Consider the following 18,887-nt stretch of genomic DNA (forward strand, 5'->3'; position numbering starts at 1 on the left):
GCCCAAAGCTCTGGTTGCAGGTCCAGAGGCTCACATAGCATCCCTCTCTTCTCAACACTGCTCCCCTTTGGGTCTCAGTGGAGAAGAGGGTCAGGAAATGGGATAACCCTCTAGTCTGATCCTCACATCAACAAGAGTCATCTGCCAACCTGTGGCTCAACTGGGAATTAGACTATAAGATGAGGAAACTTCATTTTGCTAGATTTTCTTTTTTGTTTTGTTTTGTTTCGAGATGGAGTCTCGCTCTGTCGCCCAGGCTGGAGCGCAGTGATGTGACCTCAGCTCACTGCAACCTCTGCCTCCTGGGTTCAAGTGATTCTCCTGTCTCAGCCTCCCAAGTAGCTGGGACTACAGGCACAAGACACCACACCCGGCCAATTTTTTGTATTTTTAGTAGAGACGGGGTTTCACCATGTTAGCCAGGATGGTCTCATTTTTCCTGACTTCGTGATCTGCCCACCTCGGCCTCCCAAAGTGCTGGGATTACAGACATGAGCCACTGCACACGGCCTAGATTTTCTTTAACGGCTCCTTTTTTTTTTTTTTTTTTGAGATGGAGTCTCACTCTGTCGCCCAGGCTGGAGTGCAGTGGCATGATCTCGGCTAACTGCAGCCTCCGCCTCCCAGGTATAAGCAATTCTCCTGCCTCAGCCTCCCAAGTAGCTGGGACTAAAAGCACATGCCACCTCACCTGGCTAATTTTTTGTATTTTTAGTAGAGACGGGGTTTCACCATGTTGGCCAGGATGGTCTCAAGCTCCTGGCTTTGTGATCCACCTGCCTTGGCCTCCCAAAGTGCTGGGATTATAGACGTGAGTGGCTCCTATTTTTAAAGATATCCCAATTCTAGAAGAAAACCAGAACTTTCCTTCAAATTACACAAGTGAAGTATATTAGAGTTTGGTCAATATCTGGTAAGTGAATTTTGACCAAAAATGAGGAGGGTGCAAGACCTGGGTCTATTTTGATTTTATTTTTAATTTTATTTCATTCTTTTTTTTTTTTCTTTTTTGAGATGCAGTCTCGCCCTGTTGCCCAGGCTGGAGTGCAATGGTGTGATCTCAGCTCACTGCAACCTCCACCTCCTGGGTTCAAGCGATTCTCCTGCTTCAGCCTCCTGAGTAGCTAGGATTATAGGTGCCTGCCATCACAACTGGCTAATTTTTGTATTTTTTTTTAGTAAAGACAGGGTTTCACCATGTTGGCCAGACTGGTCTCAAACTCCTGACCTCCGGCGATCCACCCACCTCAGCCTCCCAAAGTGCTGGAATTACAGGCATGAGCCACTGTGTCTGGCCTATTTCATTCTTATATTTGTGGCATACAGGTGGCAAAAAGAAAGAATGTTAGAAAGGGTGAATAGGTGAAAAATATTTAAAAGTTTTATGGGTTGGGCACTGTGGCTTAAGCCTGTAATCCCAGCACTTTGGAAAACCAAGGCAGAAGGACCACTTGAGCTCAGGAGTTTGAGACCAGCCTGGGCAATACAGTGAGACTCTGTCTCTACAAAACATTTAAAAAAGAAATAGCCAGGTGTGGTGGCACACACCTGTAGCCCCAGCTACTAAGGAGGCTGAGGAGGGAGGATTGCTTGAGCCCAGGAGGTCAAGGCTGCAGTGAGCTGTGATGGCACCTCTGCACTCCAGCCTAGGTGACAGAGCAAGACTATCAAAAAAAAAAAAAAAAAAAAGTTTTTGAGTGCGGATTAGACCATCAACCCAGAAACAGTAAATAACCTGTTCCTTAAACTCAGTTTTCAAGGTACAAATAAGCTCATTGGAGAAGCAGCTCACTTGGATACCCTTGGCTAATCCAATGCCTATCCTTTCCACAGGGCACCCATGGCAGTGCTAGTGAATATGTACCAGACAAAAAAAACAAAATGAATAGCCCCTCTCTAGTAGTAAGCAACAGCAAAAACTTTCAGGTGAACTCACTTGGTTTCAGTGAACATGTTTACAGACTAAACGATTCTAGAAACAAAACACTGGAGCTAGCACGCACCAAAGGGACTGGCGGGTATGCTGATAATGGCAGTAGGGAGGTAAGCAAAAGACCATTTTGATTTGAGCTCAGATTTACTTTTACTTTCAGCTCAAATGTCCCATATGTGATTTCTTGTTGTCCAAAGATAGAAATCAGCTTCAGTGAGTTTCTAACTTATTTCGGCTCTCACCATATATGGTGCCAGGGATGCATTACATCAGGCATGAGCCTTCCCAGGGCTTTGACCCTGTAGAGAGGACGCTTCCCCAGAGCATCAACAGTGCACTCAGATCCAAAGGTCTCCTGCCCTGGGGCTTCTTTTAGTCCTGAAGAAGAAAGGGGATAGGCACAGTGACTTTACATGCAGGGAACTACTTTTTGTTGTAAACATTGTAGGAACCACACAGGCAGTCTGCATTCTGCCCAGTTGGCTACAAATGAAATTCTATTTATCTTTTTAGAAGGTGGGTCAGTAAAAATATGAGGCTTCTGGAAAATCATGGTATGTTTATAGTTTATACAGTTCTGTAAACTACCAATTCCCTTGTCTAAGCCACTGCATACTTAAAGCTTTGGCAATCACTATACAGACAAGAAGTCACGTTTCCATTTAGAAAACACATCTAAGAGGTAATGCATGACCTAAAGATCCCTGAAATTTGAATGGCTGATTTTACATTGAATATGCAGGATAAAAACCTCTTTATCAACAATTTACCAGGTTCCCTTAAAGGGAACCCCAATAAAAGGAAAATTCTTGGATAGTGACAGATAAGAAAACATACTTTGTAAAAGATATTATAGGGTGTTCACCCTTATCAACCTCTTGAGGGCAATGCTTTACACAGTGATCTGAACACCACGGAGATGCTCAATAAAGCTGTGTTAAATAAATCTATTTTAAAAGAATTTTTATTTACTTCACATGCTTTTAAAACTATCTTTTCAAAAGAGCTGCTTAAGAAGCCAAAAAGAATTACTGAGTTACCCTTTGAACTAAGTCACTGATAGTAGAAGAGGACATGCTTCCACATTTGCTCTGAATTAATCAGCACTGTTTCTCAATCTGCATAGAGCTGATGGCATCCGTTCTTGAGATGGTTGAAAAGTAGTATGTCTGCCACAGGCAGCACATTTATACACCGTGAGAGGGTTTAGGAATGGGAAAACCATGGCAAGTCCTTTACCGGACAAGTGACCTCCCCAGTCCCTGTGTCTAATGAGGACTTCAAAAAGCCAGGCTCATTTACAGCTCCTGGTTCTAACCGGTGACCCAGGATGCATATGGCTGTACCTAGAGAGGCAAGTGATGGCAGGTGGCAGAAAGGCTAAATGTGTTTGTTGCTCAGCATACAAGGCAGATAGTTAAGCAACCAATTCCACGCTGGGGAAGATAAGCATCTGTAGGGAGGGAGAAAAACATCATCTCTGATTCTGCTTCATTTCAGCAGCAAATGCAATTTTACATCCTCAGGAGCAGGAACCAGAGGATCATTGGAGAAGTGGGGTGGGAACTAGGAAGGACCTGCAGAATTTCCAGACCCCTTGTGAGTTCAGGGAACACCTTCACAGAAGGAAGGCACAGGGAAGTGGACCACATAAGGAACACATTTCTGCAATAGTTTTTGAGCAGTACAGCTTCCTTTAAGAGAAAAGACTAGGCTAGGTGTGGTGTCTCACACCTGTAATCCCAACACTTTGGGAAGCCAAGGTGGGAGAATGGCTTGAGGCCAGCCATCGGAGGCTTCAGTGAGCTACGATGACACCATTGCACTCTGGCCAGGGCAACAGATAGAGACCCTGACTCCAAAACAGAGAGAGGAAGACAGAAAGAGAGAGAGGGGAGACAGAGAGAGAGAGAGAAAGGAGTAGTAGTCGATTCCACAGATGTGGCTCCTGTATGCAAAAATGTTCATCACAGATCACCTAAATTAAAACATAGTCTATTCCCTTTATCAAAATGACAAAGTAACAACAGGAGAGGGAAGGAAGAAAGATCAAGAAAGCCACCTAGGGGGAAAGACTTAAGCAAAAGTATCCTTATTCCAATTTGTACAGCTTTGGGGGATTTTCTTTTGTAGGATACAGCTGGGCTGTACTGTCATTTTGCCTGTTCCTGGGTTGCTGGACTTAGAGCCTGGCCACAGCTACCTGATCTTAATCTGTAAGGATACTGTTGCTGGAGTTCTTACAGCCCCATCTCCAGAAAACAATTGGAATAAACACAAGATGCATTCTTCTCTCAAATATTACACTCTAAAGAATTAAAAAAAAAAAAAAAAACTCAGACCTTTTTCCTACGTATCCAAGGCTAAATGAATTCCCTCTTTCAGAACACTTCTACATACATAACAAACCTAAATAGGCATCAAGGCCTATTTCCAACACCCAGGTACAGACCAACCTCATTCCATGCCTCTGCTTCCCTTGACCCCAACTTTCCCTTAGCTCGGTCCTTGCAGAGCTTATCTGGAGTTGTCCGAAAGCTTGAAACCTACTCCATTATCCAGTTGGGGAAGCAGGAAGTCACCAGTCTAAGTTAAGAGACTCAAGAACAGGTACCACTCACCAGTCCCCACCCTGCCCTTGGGCACATGCCTACCTGGGACTTGTCGGAAGGAAGATTGGGATGCACACTCCTGTAGCCCTTGGCAGCAAGTGAAGATGGCTGGGCATTTCCATTGGCATCAGCACTGGAAGAAAGCCTCCACTCATCTGAGAAATAGGGAGGAAAAAAAGCTCTCACTCACAGGGAATAACTCCCTGGTTCCCCTGTAACTCCGGGGTCCTTAGTAGAAGGCCAGAAAGGTGAGAATGCAAGAGAAGCCATACCTGCTGAAGAAGGCTCTGGCTCCAGACCTACACGTGGTGCAGAAAGGATGGAAACAAGAAAAGGGGAAAAACAGAAATGGTTACATTTGCAGGAAACAAGCATGAACTGCATAGAAGGTTGAAAATCCAGCACCCCGTTGTCTGACACAAAATGCCCTCAGTCACGATGGCCTGATTACCATAGGAACCCACTCAAAACCATGATGTGCTCACAGGCACTGACCTTTGAAAACACAAGGCTCACATTCACAGGGATGAAGAAACAATTGTTACTTGACATTCTTATTTTACAGACAAAAAGGCAACAGAATTCTCTACTGTCCAGTCCCTCCTCACTGCCTCTCATTCCCCTTCCTCGAGCCTGCTGTGGGCTCAGAATGACCACTCCCAACCAACTAACAAGCCCAGGAGAGAGAGAAGTGGATCAACACTTTTTCCAGGGGTGAGGGTGCTGGGCTAAGGGACAGAACATGACTTAAGCCAGGAGGTATCTGCTGCGATAAAGACTTTTTTCCCTGCCTGCTTTTCTTCTTTCCATTAAATGAGCCACATAAACATTTCAAAATCTAATCACCCTTCTTGAGTGTTCATCACATCACAAAGCACCCTTGTCTCCCTTCAGCCTTCCCAGCCACTGCCTGATGCATTTCAGAGACCCTAAACTTCTCCTAGTTTGATCCACATAGCACATAGCACCATAAGGCAGCAGACTGCAGTGGTTACGAACCTGACTGGAAAGGCAGCTGGGCCTCAATTCATATCCTGGGTCTACCACCTAAGGGTTCTATGACCCTGAGCAAGTTATAAGCCTCAGTTTGCCCATCTGAAAAATGGAGATAATGATATGCCTGTTTTATAAGTGTTGTTAATAAGAATATATATGCATGCGAAATGCTTACCACAGTGCCTGGCAAAGTTCAGAAAATGTTTGCTATTTATCATCTACTGTATCATCTCTTGTCTCTACTCTCTATCCTTGATCTAACCCAGGGGTCCAGAGACTTTTTTCTATAGAGGACCAGATAGTAAATATTTTAGGTTTTATGGGCCATATGGTCTCAGATGCAACTACTTGGCTCTGCTATTGTAGGACAAAGGCAGCCACAGATGATATGTAAATGAATGAGCATGGCTGTGTTCCAATAAACCTTTATTTATGGACACCAAAATCTGAATTTCATAAAATTTTCATGTGGCATACAATACCATTCTTCTTTTGATTTTTCTTTCAACCATTAAAAAATGTAAAAGCCATTCTTAGCTCGAGGGCTGTACAAAAAAAGGCACAGGCCAGATTCCGCTCACAGCCATGGTTTGCCAATCCCTAATCTAGCCAAGCCTTAACCCCTTCCTCTCCCAGGCTGTCTCCTCTTGCCTTATCATGTAGAAAAAGAGGGACTAACACTGCAGTCTCACTGCCCAAGCCTCCATTTCAATGTGGGTCCCTCAGGGGCTAGACACGGGCTTTCCAGATGCCAAGTTAAGATTTACAGACATTTACTGAACACCTCTCTAAGTGCCACTGTGAGTCACTGTTACCCCCACTTAGTTTTAGTTCAGTGTACACAACAACTCTGTGAAGTAGGTAATCACTCTCCTTCATGGATGAGGAAACAGAGAGGCCAACTGACTTGCCCAAAGTCACACAGCCAGGAAGTGACAAAGCAGTCAGCCCAAGTCTCCAGAATCCAAACCTAGCACCCTGCCTACCACCTCCACAGCCACCAGCCTCCCCATCAGCCAGGAAGAGGATGCTATGCTTCAGAGAGGTGGTGGGAGCCAAAAACAGCTGGAGCAAAAGGCAAGGTAGGGTAAAGGTTCTGAGTGATTGGCATTCACATATAGCAGTGGTGTGGCTGCATCAGGGCTTGCTGAAACACAGGTGGCTGGGCCTGGCTCCCGCAGCTTCTGATGCAGTAAGTGTGAGGTGAGGCCCAAGAATTTGCATTTCCAACAAGTTTGCAGGTGATGCTGAGACTGCCAGTCCATAACCTACACCAGGAGAACCACCGATGAGAGGTACACTCAAAAACTTCCTTATTCTGGAAAACTAGCTGTATCCATTTTATTTTTCCGCCTTTAAAACAGTTTTTAAATTCAGCTACATATTCTTTTAGCAAGTTGCCTGTTACATTTCTGCCACTTCCTTATGGACAATTCACTGCTATTTGTCTTCTCCACCCCACAAAAACCGCATGCGGTCGGCCCTCGATACCCACGGATTCCACATCTGTGAATTCAACCAACTGTGGATCAAATATTGGCGGAGAAAACAAAGAATAAGAAAACAATAATAATATAACATTAAAAAATACAGAATAACAACTATTTACATAGCACTTACATTATATTAGGTGTTATAAGTAATCTAGAGATTATTTAAAATATACAGGAGAATGTGCATAGGTTATATACAAATACAATGTCATTTTATATAAGGGACTTGAGCATCCTCAGATTTTGGTACCTGTGAAGGTCCTGGAACCAATCACTGGCAGATACCGAGGGACGACCATAGTTGGGAAAGGTACAGGACATATGTTTTGCTCACATACTGCAATGTACCGGCTTGTATGACCAGGAGCAAGTTCACCAGCCATGCTAAATTTTACTTTTCTCATCTACAAAATGTAATCCTTACCCCATACTCCTCACAGGGAGTATGATTCTTTGATTCTCTCCAATCGAAGAACTGGAGAATCTTTGAGAATCAAAGATCAGGTTCGTGAAAGTACCTCTGAGGGCACCACACTCCCTGTCGCATCCAGACGGCTCCCTGGCCCAGAGCTCCCCTCACACCTGGCAGGCCCTTAAACACCTGGTGACATGCCGTGACAATGGTCCACTTCCTCCCTCACAGCTATCACTTGTACTGTTCCACCTTCTTTTCTAAGTTGCTATTTCTAGTCCACCTTTGTCAAATAAGTCTATCAAATTTATTAGATTTTTGCATATACTAACATCAACAGGTTTTGAATGAAGGGCTATCTAATGAAGCATGTAAACTTTGTACATGGAACTGGGGACACATTATTTTGCCCACTTTCTGGTTCTCAGTTGGGTTGGTTCTATTCAAGTGATGCTAGCAAACAGCTATGCCATGGAAAGCTGAGATGTGAACTATTCTTCCAAACCTCCAGGTATCACTGTGACATCAGATTGCCTAGTTTCAGCCCTGAGTCTCTATCTTGCTAATTGCATATCCTGTGGCAAATGACCTGGCCACATCTGTGAAATGGAGATAATATCTACCTCTTTTGAATCATGAGGACTAAATGAAAGTATCTGGCATAAAGCATGTGCTTTGCAAAATCAGAATTCAAAGCATAAGGGGGGAAAATAACCATGGACAAGAATGAGCATTGTTGATCTCTGCCATGTGACAAATAGCTTTAAGAACATAAGATCCTTACGGATACATCCACTTTTTCCTCTCACTCCAAGTCTTTAAAACTGTTCCCCTTCCCCTATCCCAAAAAGGCAGTTCCCAGGACCTCTTAAATGTTCCTTTCTTCCTTGTTAAAGGAGAGCTGTATTTCTGACATCTTACTATCCTTCATCTATTACCTCATCTTCTGAACCTGGAAGGTTGGTAGCAGCCTGGGGCCATCTGTGCCAGTGTGCAGCAGTATGAAATTTTGCACACACAGTCATCCATTATTAACTCCTGATTGAAGAGACTGTCAAAATGCTTCTTTCAATAAATGTTACCTTACAGCTCCCAAGGTGGGGGGAGTGCCTTGGAAAGTTGGATCCTAGAGAGCTTTCGCAGTCCTGAGAGATCTACCCCTTCTGCAAGACGCATAATTTACTTTGCCTTATCTTTTCCTCCAGCTGTTCTTTATTTCAATCTTTTCTGGCCTGTGGCTGTAGCCTCCTGATATTTTATTTTATCTCATTCTATGCTAATTTCATTTTGACCTGTTTTAAAGTCTTTTGCTGATCAGTCAATTCTTCTCGGGATCTTAGGATAATTTTCACTGACTGAGTCTTGATGTGTTCTGGTAAGAGTATTTAAGAGGTAGATGATAGATGTTAATAGTGAGTCTAAGGGTGTTCCAAATCTTATTTGTGTTTATTTTGTATTCATGCTGTATAGCAGAGAATTTCACTTTATCCAAAAGGAAGTCTGGCCGTGGCCCTCAGCTTCTGGGATGTAATCTCTGAGCTCCTGGGAAGTCCTGCCTGATAGGAGTGATTTTGTTTATCTGGGACTTTGAGTCACACCAACTATGTGACTTGGGGTGGGGCCTTTGAGCCACTAGGAGCTCGATCGATTAGGAAGTTGGACTGGAGACTGAGATCTGCCCTGTGGGCAGTGGATCATGCCTATGTAATGGAGCCACGGTAAAAATGCTGAACACAAAGGCTCGGGTACATTTCCTGGTCGAAAATGCTCTGAGAACACTGTCACACATCACTGCTGGGAAATAATATGTCCTGACTCCACGCAGAGTGGGCAACAGAAGCTCCGCATTTGGTACCTTTTCCAGACTCCACCCTATGTGCATCTTCTCTTGCCTTTTAAAATCTGCATCCTTTCCCTATAAATAAACCATAACCCGGAGCGTAGCAGCTTTCAATACATTATGTGAGTCCCTCTAGCATTGCACCAAATCTGATAGTTGTTTTGGGAATCCCCTGAACTTGCAATTGGCGTCAGAAGGGAGGGTGCACTCTCGTGAGGACTTTTCCCTCCAACTTCTCAGTTGGCCCTAATGTTCACACGTGTACTCATCAAAAACACTCAAATTTAATGGAGGTATGGGGTACCTTTAACTGCTTCAATGTTAACCTTCCTATGGTACCTTTTTGCTGCTGCCATTTCTGGAGAGCAAATGTGAGAGTCAAACCAGAGGAAATAATTTGAATGTGGGTCCAAGAATCTTTATGTCCAAAGCTAACTTTGCATTCAAGAATCAGGCAGTAAGGACTGGAGCCAACTGGTACAGAATTAACAAAATATAAGGGCTGAACTGGACCCTGGCACCTAAGTCAGAACACAGGAATTGATACATCAAGCCACAAGATCTTTAGACTATACCAAACAGGAAGCTTGGTATCACACCCACCACCAGCTCAGGCTCCCTGTCTGGAGTGAAAACACCCTGACCTGGGACATGATCAAGTCACTCTGAACCAATATGGCCAACGCTCAGACCTGGTGTGGCAATGAGGTCAGGAGGCAGGGATAAGGTGATGAGGTTTCTCCTGGGGGCAGGGAGTCGGTACTAAGATTACTGCTATTCCTTTCAGATGGTTCTGATCCAAAAACCAAGGTCCACATTCAGAGATGAGGAGGCTGATCAGGAAGCTGTGGTCAGGGATCTTGAGTTAAGCCACCACTTGAATGGAGGAGTCTGGAGAATGAGTGTCAACTGGGCAATTTCCAGGGCTCTCTCTGTCACTCCACCCCCAAGAATGTCTCCATTCTCTCAAAGTTCACGTGGATGCAGATGGCTTCCAAATCCACACACTAGACTCCAAATTTCCAAATTCCCATTAGAAACATTCTCCTGGAAGTCCTTCCCTTGCCAAGAAACTCAACATGTCAAAAGATGGAATTCAACATTCTTTTCAGCACTCTTCACAAATCCCTCCATCTCCATGAGTGCCACAGTTACTCTCCTAGACAACCAGGGAAGACATCTCCTGGGCCACATGGAGTCTTACTCTCTGTGGTCCTTAAATACACCACAAGGAGCCCTGCTCATTTCATTCTCCAAAAGGCACTTTGATCCTCAGCCTCTGCTCTTCACTCCCATTGACACCATGCTAGGGTAAGACCCTCATGACTTCAAACTGAACGTATTTCAAATCTTTAACAAGCCTCTTGACCTGCAGGAACTAGAATGGTTACCCTTAAAGAGCACTTGCTTTGGGCCTGTGCCAAATGCTTGACATGAAAGAGCTCATTTAGCTGGGTGCAGTGGCTCATGCCTGTAATCCCAGCATTTTGGGAGGCCAAGGCAGGTGGATCATGAGGTCAGGAGTTTGAGACCAGCCTGGTCAACATAGTGAAACCCCATCTCTACTAAAAATACAAAAAAAAAAAAAAAAAAAAAAAAAGGTAGCCAGGTGTGGTGGCGGGCGCCTGTAGTCCCAGCTACTTGGGAGGCTGAGACAAAAGAATCGTTTGAACCCAGGAGGCAGAGGTTGCAGTGAGCTGAGATCGTACCACTGCACTCCAGCCTGGGTGACAGAGTGAGACTCCATCTCAAAAAAAAAAAAAAAAAAAAAAAAAAAGAGCTCATTTAATCTCAACAACTCTGTTATGGTCATCTCCAATTTATAAATAAGGCAACTGAAGCCCTGTAAGGTGGAGTAATTTGTCCATATCACAAAGACAGTAAGTGGCAGTGCTCAGCCTCAGTAGAGAACTGTGTGAAACCAAAACTATATCAACTCTCCCAGGTGAGGGGGTTGGGACAAGGACTAGAAATAGGGGGCACTGCTGAAATGTGGGTATCAGAGGGCCAGGTAGGGACTAGAGCTTCCAGTCCAGGCAAATAATCAGCAACCTGGACACCTATAGGCATTGAAGAAGGTAGCAAACAGGGAGCAAGTCAGTGAGGAAGCAGAGAGAGCAGCTGGGGGACAAATGCTGTCCCTGGTGAGAAAGGAGGGAGCCAGACGCCATCTGACATTAGCTATCCACAAAGGCATTGGGAGTAGGAAGCAATCCTTGGCAAGAGCCATCCACCGCCTCACACTTGGGCTCCCAGTCCAGACTGGGCATGGCTGTCTGCAAATACTGCTGAAAACTGTTATAATGAAGCCAGGGAAGGCCCAGGAGCTCCCAGGCCCCAGGATGGGATAATAGACTGGTACAGGCCAGCAAGTTGTCAATCTGGAGGTTGACATGGACACTGTCAGAGTCAAGAGCCAGCAGGATGCTAGCCAATAGGTAGCATAGTAAGGGGACAAGATTTCCATTCCTGAATTGTCTATACTCACATTCTCTCTTTTTTTTTTTTTTTTCTTTTTGAGATAGAATCGTGCTCTGTCTTCCAGGTTGGAGTGCAGTGGCGTGATCTCACTCACTGCAACTTTGCCTCCTAGGTTCAAGCAATTCTTCTGCCTCAGCCTCCCGAGTAGCTGGGATTACAGGCATGCACCACCATGCTTGGCTGATTTTTGTATTTTTAGTAGAGATGGGGTTTCACCATGTTGGCCAGGCTGGTCTTGAACTTCTGGTCTCAAGTGATCCGCCCACCTCAGCCTCCCAAAGTGCTGGGATTACAGGTGTGAGCCACTGCGCCCGGCTTACTGACATCCTCTTTTAAGCCCACTCCCCAGTGTTAACCCATTCTAGCCTGCTTCGTATGCATCAATGAGCATGTGGGGTTTTCTTGTTTCCTCTACTCAAACCCAGCTTATTCCTTTTCATCCAAACTGCCCTTCTGTACCATCTTAAATTTATCGCCAATCAAAAGGATTCCATTTGTGTCAGGCTAACTTCCAAACTTCCTAAGGTCACAGAGCATTCTGGAGCTAGAAAGGCTTGGAAAGCATCTGGCCCAAGTTCCTCATACTTGATATGGGCTCAAAGACACTAGGACTTACCCACAGCCTGAAAGCAAGATGGCTGACTACAAGTCCACACCTGACTCCTGTTGCAACATAGTGCCTTTTTCCTTACCTAATGCACCTAGAATTGCTCTCTTTTCCTCCTTTCTCACCACAATTCCAAGTGACTTACTCAGCACCTGGCACATAGATAATGCTGAATGAATGTATGCTTATTTGGATTCGATGATCTCAATTTACAAAGATGAACTTACTGTAAGGTGTGAATGACTGACAGCTATCCCTTAATTCTTCCGAGTATAGTATTTGCATTTTAAAACAATCTGGTGATGGTTTGGTGAAAAAGATTTGGTGAAGTTTCTTTTCACCACATTAGTTGGTAGAAATTTGTAAGACACAAACGTATTTTAGGACAAGAGAGTGTTTCCAAAAGTGCCTCAAATCCACACACAGGGCCGGGCATGGTGGCTCACACCTGTAATCCCAGCACTTTGCCAGGCCGAGGCAGGTGAATCACTTGAGCCTACAAGTTCGACACCAGCCTGGGCAACATGGAGAAACTCTGTCTCTACAAAAAATATAAAAATTAGCCAAGTGTGGTGGCGTGCACCTCAGCTACTTGGGAGGCTGAGGTGGGAGGACAGATTGAGCCTGGGAGGTCGAGGCTGCAGCGAGCAATGATTGCATCACTGTACTCCAGGGCTGGGCAACAGAGTGAGACCCTGTCAAAAAAACAAAAGAAAAGAAAAGAAAAAACAAATCCACACATGGTACTGGTAGCACAGGCGTGCACCTGGTAGGCATATTTGTGTTCTACGTCAATGCCACACTGTAACCACTAGAGGGAGCCCCAGGCTCCCTCTCCACCACCTCCATTTACTGCCAGAGGATGGGACAGCTGGTTTGTAAGGTCATTTGACTGCACATAAGGCCTTTCTCTTTGCATCATCCCTTAGGATTCTCTTTTCTCCAAACGTTCTCTAGCTTGGGAGCTGGGTCTTCCCAGTTAGGCTTGGAGAGGCTGGATGAGGTTAGCCTTAGAATAAAATAACTTTGCCTTCTCTCCTCAACCCCACCTTTCCAGTGAGTTAGGAATCAGGGCTGGACTCAGGGATGCAGGACCAAGAAGCTACTCTGTTGACTTTCAGGGCTGTGGGCTGCTCGGGCCTGCTGTCAGTCTAAGGATAAAGAAGCCCTCACAGGGACCAACATCACCAGAAAGGGGTTTGTGCTCAAACCCTAGCCTGGCCTCATCCGCCAGCATGTGACCCGGCACCTGTTATGGGTGGCTGGGCAGGAAGAAAGTCAGTTTCCAGGATGCTAGGTCTGGCCATTTCCATGCTACATATCATATCTGTCTTATCACAACACACCACTCTCGCTGCCCCAGAGGGGTCTGCGTACCCTACTGCCTATCTTCTCTGGTCCCAAGGGAGTGGTCCTCCCCTCCATTCAATTTCTCCCTCCCTTTCCTTCAAGAAAGCAAGCTCCCATCCCCTACAGCAGCAGCTCTCAGATGCGGTCCTTGCACTAGCTGCATCAGCATGACCTAAGAACCTGTCAGAAACGCGAACCTTCAGACCCTATCTCAGACCTGCAAGCAGGAACCCTACATTCTACAACTCCGGGCTGGGGCCCAGCAACCTACCTTTTTACTCTAAGTGATTCTGATGCAGCTAAAGCGTGAAAGACACTGCCCTACAGAGTGGAGAGGTGCTGTCTCACCCTAAACTAACTGTGCCTGATCTCAAAGTCAGCATTTGCCAACTCCCAGAATACTTGGGCTGTGCAAAGTCGTCTCTGGAGAGGCCAAAATAATCTAATGATAATCAAATAGCAGCTAACATCTAACAGTCTATTCCATGCCACCAGGCATGACACACAGCACTTCATACACTTCTTCCTCACAATAATCCTATGAGGCAGGTGCTATTATCAACCCCATTCTACAGTTCATTAGGGTTGAGAGAGAGTGAATAACTCAACCAAAGTCGCACAGCCGACACGTGGTGGGGGCAGGGTGTGCACAGAGATCTGTCAGGTTCTGAAGTCCCAATTCTAAAACTCAATACCTCAGGTTTTGATGGGTTAAGGTGGGGAGATGGGCTTCATGTGGCTTCTTTGATCTCCCTTTGCTCCTAGTTTACACTGGGCCTTTGAACTACTCTCCTGATCCTGCTCCTGCAGCTGGCTGGTGATCATCCCAGGCCTGAGCCCTGCCCACCTCTGCTTTTCCGGGAGCAAGGTCATCGAGTCATCCACACTTCTCAGTCTCCCCTGGCTGCACCTCCAGCCCAGCCTGGACAGGTCATAGTGAAGCTCTAGGAAGCAGGGATGAGCTCTAAGAAGCCCAACCTCTAGCCCATCCCACTGCTTATCCCCTATGCCCTAAGCTATTTCAGTCTGCTTGAGTGCAGTCTGCAGAGTACTGGCTCTTGTCACAGGATGACCTGCTCAGTCAAAGCTAACATAAAGTGGTGGTCATTGCTGTGCCTTCACCCGCAGCACGTGACTGTCAGTTTGAAGCTTTGACCACTACCCATCCAAAGGAGCTGACTGTCCCAGGGGTCCCTAAGAGAACCCAGAGTTATCTGATGAACTCACACCCTCCTGAGCAAAAACACCAGAGCCTCCTCCCGCCCTTCCCACGTGGCTCTGAACATCTTCCCCAGCCTCAGCGCACCTGGTTTGCTTTCGTGTTGCGGGGTTTCCTGAGGGCTCACAGGGCTACTGCTTGGGGTTTCCCTGTAGGAAGACGAGGCCCGGAGAGTCACCGCTCCCTTCCCAGTGCAGATTTTTGTAGGATCCATGTCTGAAAAGAAAAGGTCCAAAATTGAAGACTGAATCCAAGACTCCTGAAGGATTAAAGGACAGTTGGTTAGCAAATTGTTACAGCTGGGGAATGAGATGAACCTGGTTACAGCCACGCGAAGTCTTTGAACACTTGTGGTCAATGAAATTAATCTGTGGGTGGTGGAGAGGGGCAAGTTTTCAGAGGTTTACTGTGCATCAGGAAGTTAGGGGAACATGGCGGCAATGGTGAGTTCTGAGTAAATGGATGAGTTATAATATCAGCTGAAAACATTTCAGAATGAAAGCAGGTTTATTCCTTTTATTAAATGAAGTTTAGGTTGGTGAGCAGACTTCTGACCAGTTAGTAAGGCACAGTTCAAGAAAGAGTTTATGAAAGACGTTTCAAGCTTCCAGACCATTCTTCTCATTGAAGACCAAGTTGGCAACTAAGGAAGTTGGGGGGCGGGGGCAGTTCCATGGAGAACAACTACTCCTTGCAGTTTTCCAGTGGGAAAAGGAAAAGCAAATCTCCTTGGATTAGCAAGTCAAGACTCCCGAAATGCTGAGACAGAAGGATATGCTACCTGGCAAGAAAGCTCATGAGTGACAGCCTCACTTTTCAAACATAACAAAGAAAACTCACAGCAACAAAAACGACCTGGAAGGCTAAATCCTTCAATGAGCAGTGTCCACTGTGCCTCAGCTGTCTTCACAGGGTCCTGGCGTCTCCTACAGTTTCACTAGGGCCTAATAACAGACGCGGGTCAACTTCGAGAGTTTCCTTGAGAAAGATTTCAAAATACGCTTCAAAAGATCTGAATGCCATCCTGCAGGAAATCAGTCACGGAGGCAGGGAACCGGGGCAGACCACACAGTTCTGGGAGGCACACGCACTGAGTGTTTCTTTTTGTGCAGCTGAGCTATGCAGAACGCCACAGTTTTGTTTTGTTTTCAGACTGCTCACAGCCTAGATCCCTGACCTAAAATTGTCACAATTAGGATTACAGGTTGATGTTCAGGGTGTGCGTTTGGGCAGGATGTGAGTTCAGACACCGGACTCATCCCATTCCTGTTTGAGGGCAGAGAGAAGCAAAGCCTCTTCTCTCCTTGCTTTCCACGCCAGCAGCCCACTTCCAACAACTCAGGGAGAATGATCATTAACGTTAGACAAGAGAATGGACCTGCCTCGTCAGCACCTCTTGTATTGAACGCAATGCACAAAACACACAATGTGTGGCAGGGCAAGTGTCAGCCTTGGAGAGCATCTGACTTATCCAACTCTATCAAGAGGCTAAGTGACTGATGTCACCAAACTATTGGGAAAACTGGTTCATAGTCACTTCAAAAGGATGAGGGGCACACTGATGGATGCAGCCCATCCATAGGTTCCTGGACACACAGCCCAGTTACTTCCGAAAGCACCATTGGATAAAGTACTGTGTAGGCCTCGTGTGTCCCACTTTGTACAGAAGGAAGCGATGAGCCGGAGCTGACATCTGAACCGTACTCCCCCACCCCCTGGAGGGGAGAGGCAGGAAGGGGCTGCAGGTAAAATTGGGGAAGGCATGGGGGATGCTCTGGGATGGCCCGGTGAGCATCAGAGGCAAGTCTAGGTTGGGCACCTAAGGCAGCTGCTTCAAATTCAGTCGTTCAGAGGTTCTCTGTGACACCAGGTTAATTCTCAGGGAGACTGCAGTTTTTGCTAAAGTACTGGGAGTTGGAAACCTCTAGGGAGAGCCTAGGATGTCCATGCACCTCAGACTCGTCCCAAAGGGAAAGCTGAGCCTCCAGACTGACCCTTCTCCTAAAGAAAAGAGGGGCGAGCCCTCTGTCCTCAGTTCTTCCCCACATTCACTGGCTCCCAGGAAAACGCACACAGACATTCACGTACGCAGAGGAAGTAAGGAAGCAAGCTGGGGAAGTGAGACGGAATGCCTACTAAACATGCAACGATTCAACTCAAAGTGCGTGTTAGAAGAAAAGAAGAAATGAAAACCATGCCATGATCCGCTCACAATTACAGAAAATAAACCGACCCAAGGAGATACCTGTAGGGAGAACTAGGCCTGAGGCGTTTTTCACTGTCTTCACAGGAATGATTTTAACAGCAGAAATAGAGCGTGCACGTAAAGGGTCGGCAGTTGCTGAAAACACAAAAGGGTAAATGGTGCATCCAGAAAGAACATTTGGGAAACACTCAGGCAGTTGAGGAACTGGGCAGGGACAATAGGAGGAAGTCGCCCACACAACAAGAACAATACAAAGGGCAGTAGATGCAGTAATTAAAAATAACCTGCTTTCTCTCTTTAGAGTTCTAGGCCAAGACAACAGACCCCTCCCCTCCAACCATCACCCAAATACAGCTGGTCAGTGTTGATCGGTGCCTCCTGCCACACCAGGAGCTTGCCAAGGCTCTGGACAATGATTTACAGAGGCACACAGATGGCCTGGCAAACAGAGGAAGGGGAGAGCACTCAGGGTCCACAGGGCCTCCTGGGAGCATGCTGGGGAGGGGGTTCCGAGGAGGAGGGCGGTGGCCCATGGGCTGCAGATGAGTGCAAGAACGAAGGAACAAGATCGTGAGTTGCCTGGTCCCTTCAGCCATCAGAGCTACTTCCGCCATAGCATAACTTCTGGGGTCTTGTGCCTGCTCCGACAATTGTAGCCCTCTGGCCCCAAGCAAATCAGAACCTCCATCTGTTAAACAGCAGATGGCCTTGCCCAAACCCACCCTTTCCTGGTCAGGAGGTGCCAAGTGTCCAAGTGCATATGTAGTCTCTGGGGCAGCACCCAAGTGCACAGCCCAGGACCCCGATGCCCGGCTGAGCTAAGGCAGAGCAGGGATGCCTGCCTGGGACACAGTGAAGGCCACCGCTCAAACATCCTGGGTGCTCAAACTTATCTATCGGCAGAGTCTCTGGGCTCCCTGCCTGCCCAGATTCTGGAATCTCATGGTAGGCACGTCCCCTAACTCTCCTTACACGGAGCCTGTTGTGAGGCCTCCCTCATCCTCTCCTTTAAGGGCAGCACATAAAGAGGGATGGGAGCTCTGTGTGAAGGTGCCAGAGTCAACTGTGGCCGCATATCTACAGAAACACAGCGGGTGGGGCTGTCTGGGAACAAGACCACCACTGCAGAGTCAGCATTGGTGAGCCTGTCAAGGCAACAGAAGGGAGGCATGTCGGCCAGGGACAGTGCGCCTTCCAGTCCATCCTGCTGTCAGCTCACCTCCTGAGGCATGAGGCAGTCACACGGCGCCTGGTCATTAATGACTAGGTTGCTAACGACGCTACTGCATGGATTAAGACACACATGTGCTCTCACAGCATCTTCCTGTCTGCTCCACCTGGGAGATGGGCTTGGGGGAGACTTTTGTAACCATTTTCAGAGGAAGAAGCAAGAGGCTCAGCGAACTGCTCAGGCTCATTCAGTTCTCAAGCAGAGAGGCTGAGACTGGAGCTCGGCTATCCCAGCTCTGGTTCAGTGACCTCAGGCCACCCTGATGCCCTTCAGGTCACCCCTGCCTGCTTGTTTGCAGACAAAAGTGAGTCTCACCAAGGAGAGGGTGGGACCCACTCCACCTGCCACCCTCCCCCACATGCCTTAAGTCTCTTGTATAAATGAGTTCACATGGATGGGGTCGATGACTCCACAGGTTTTAAACTAATAGGGCCCCCACCCCTCTCCATGCTCCTCACTGGATGCTAAACACATGCCTGCAGCCACTCCACAGGCACTGCCCCTCAG

The 18,887-nt window shown here is 46.7% G+C and overlaps 1 protein-coding gene across 50 annotated transcripts in view; it reads right to left on the bottom strand.

Moving 5' to 3' along the window:
- SORBS1 (sorbin and SH3 domain containing 1) overlaps positions 1 to 18,887 on the bottom strand; it is a 252,279-nt gene that overhangs the window by 106,786 nt on the left and 126,606 nt on the right. For 33 of the 50 annotated variants that reach the window (XM_077946897.1, XM_077946894.1, XM_077946884.1 and 30 more), the window contains 4 exons: positions 17,189 to 17,284; positions 15,031 to 15,159; positions 4,818 to 4,844; positions 4,588 to 4,700 (listed from right to left, as the gene is read on the bottom strand). In XM_077946897.1, the coding sequence (XP_077803023.1) occupies positions 4,588 to 4,700; positions 4,818 to 4,844; positions 15,031 to 15,159; positions 17,189 to 17,284 (365 nt within the window). The remainder of the gene's footprint in view (positions 1 to 4,587; positions 4,701 to 4,817; positions 4,845 to 15,030; positions 15,160 to 17,188; positions 17,285 to 18,887) is intronic. The other 17 variants (XM_077946900.1, XM_077946899.1, XM_077946896.1 and 14 more) reach the window with 3 other exon arrangements.

This window comes from Macaca mulatta, chromosome 9 (assembly GCF_049350105.2).
Source record: "Macaca mulatta isolate MMU2019108-1 chromosome 9, T2T-MMU8v2.0, whole genome shotgun sequence".
In the NCBI taxonomy this organism is placed as follows: Eukaryota; Metazoa; Chordata; class Mammalia; order Primates; family Cercopithecidae; genus Macaca; species Macaca mulatta.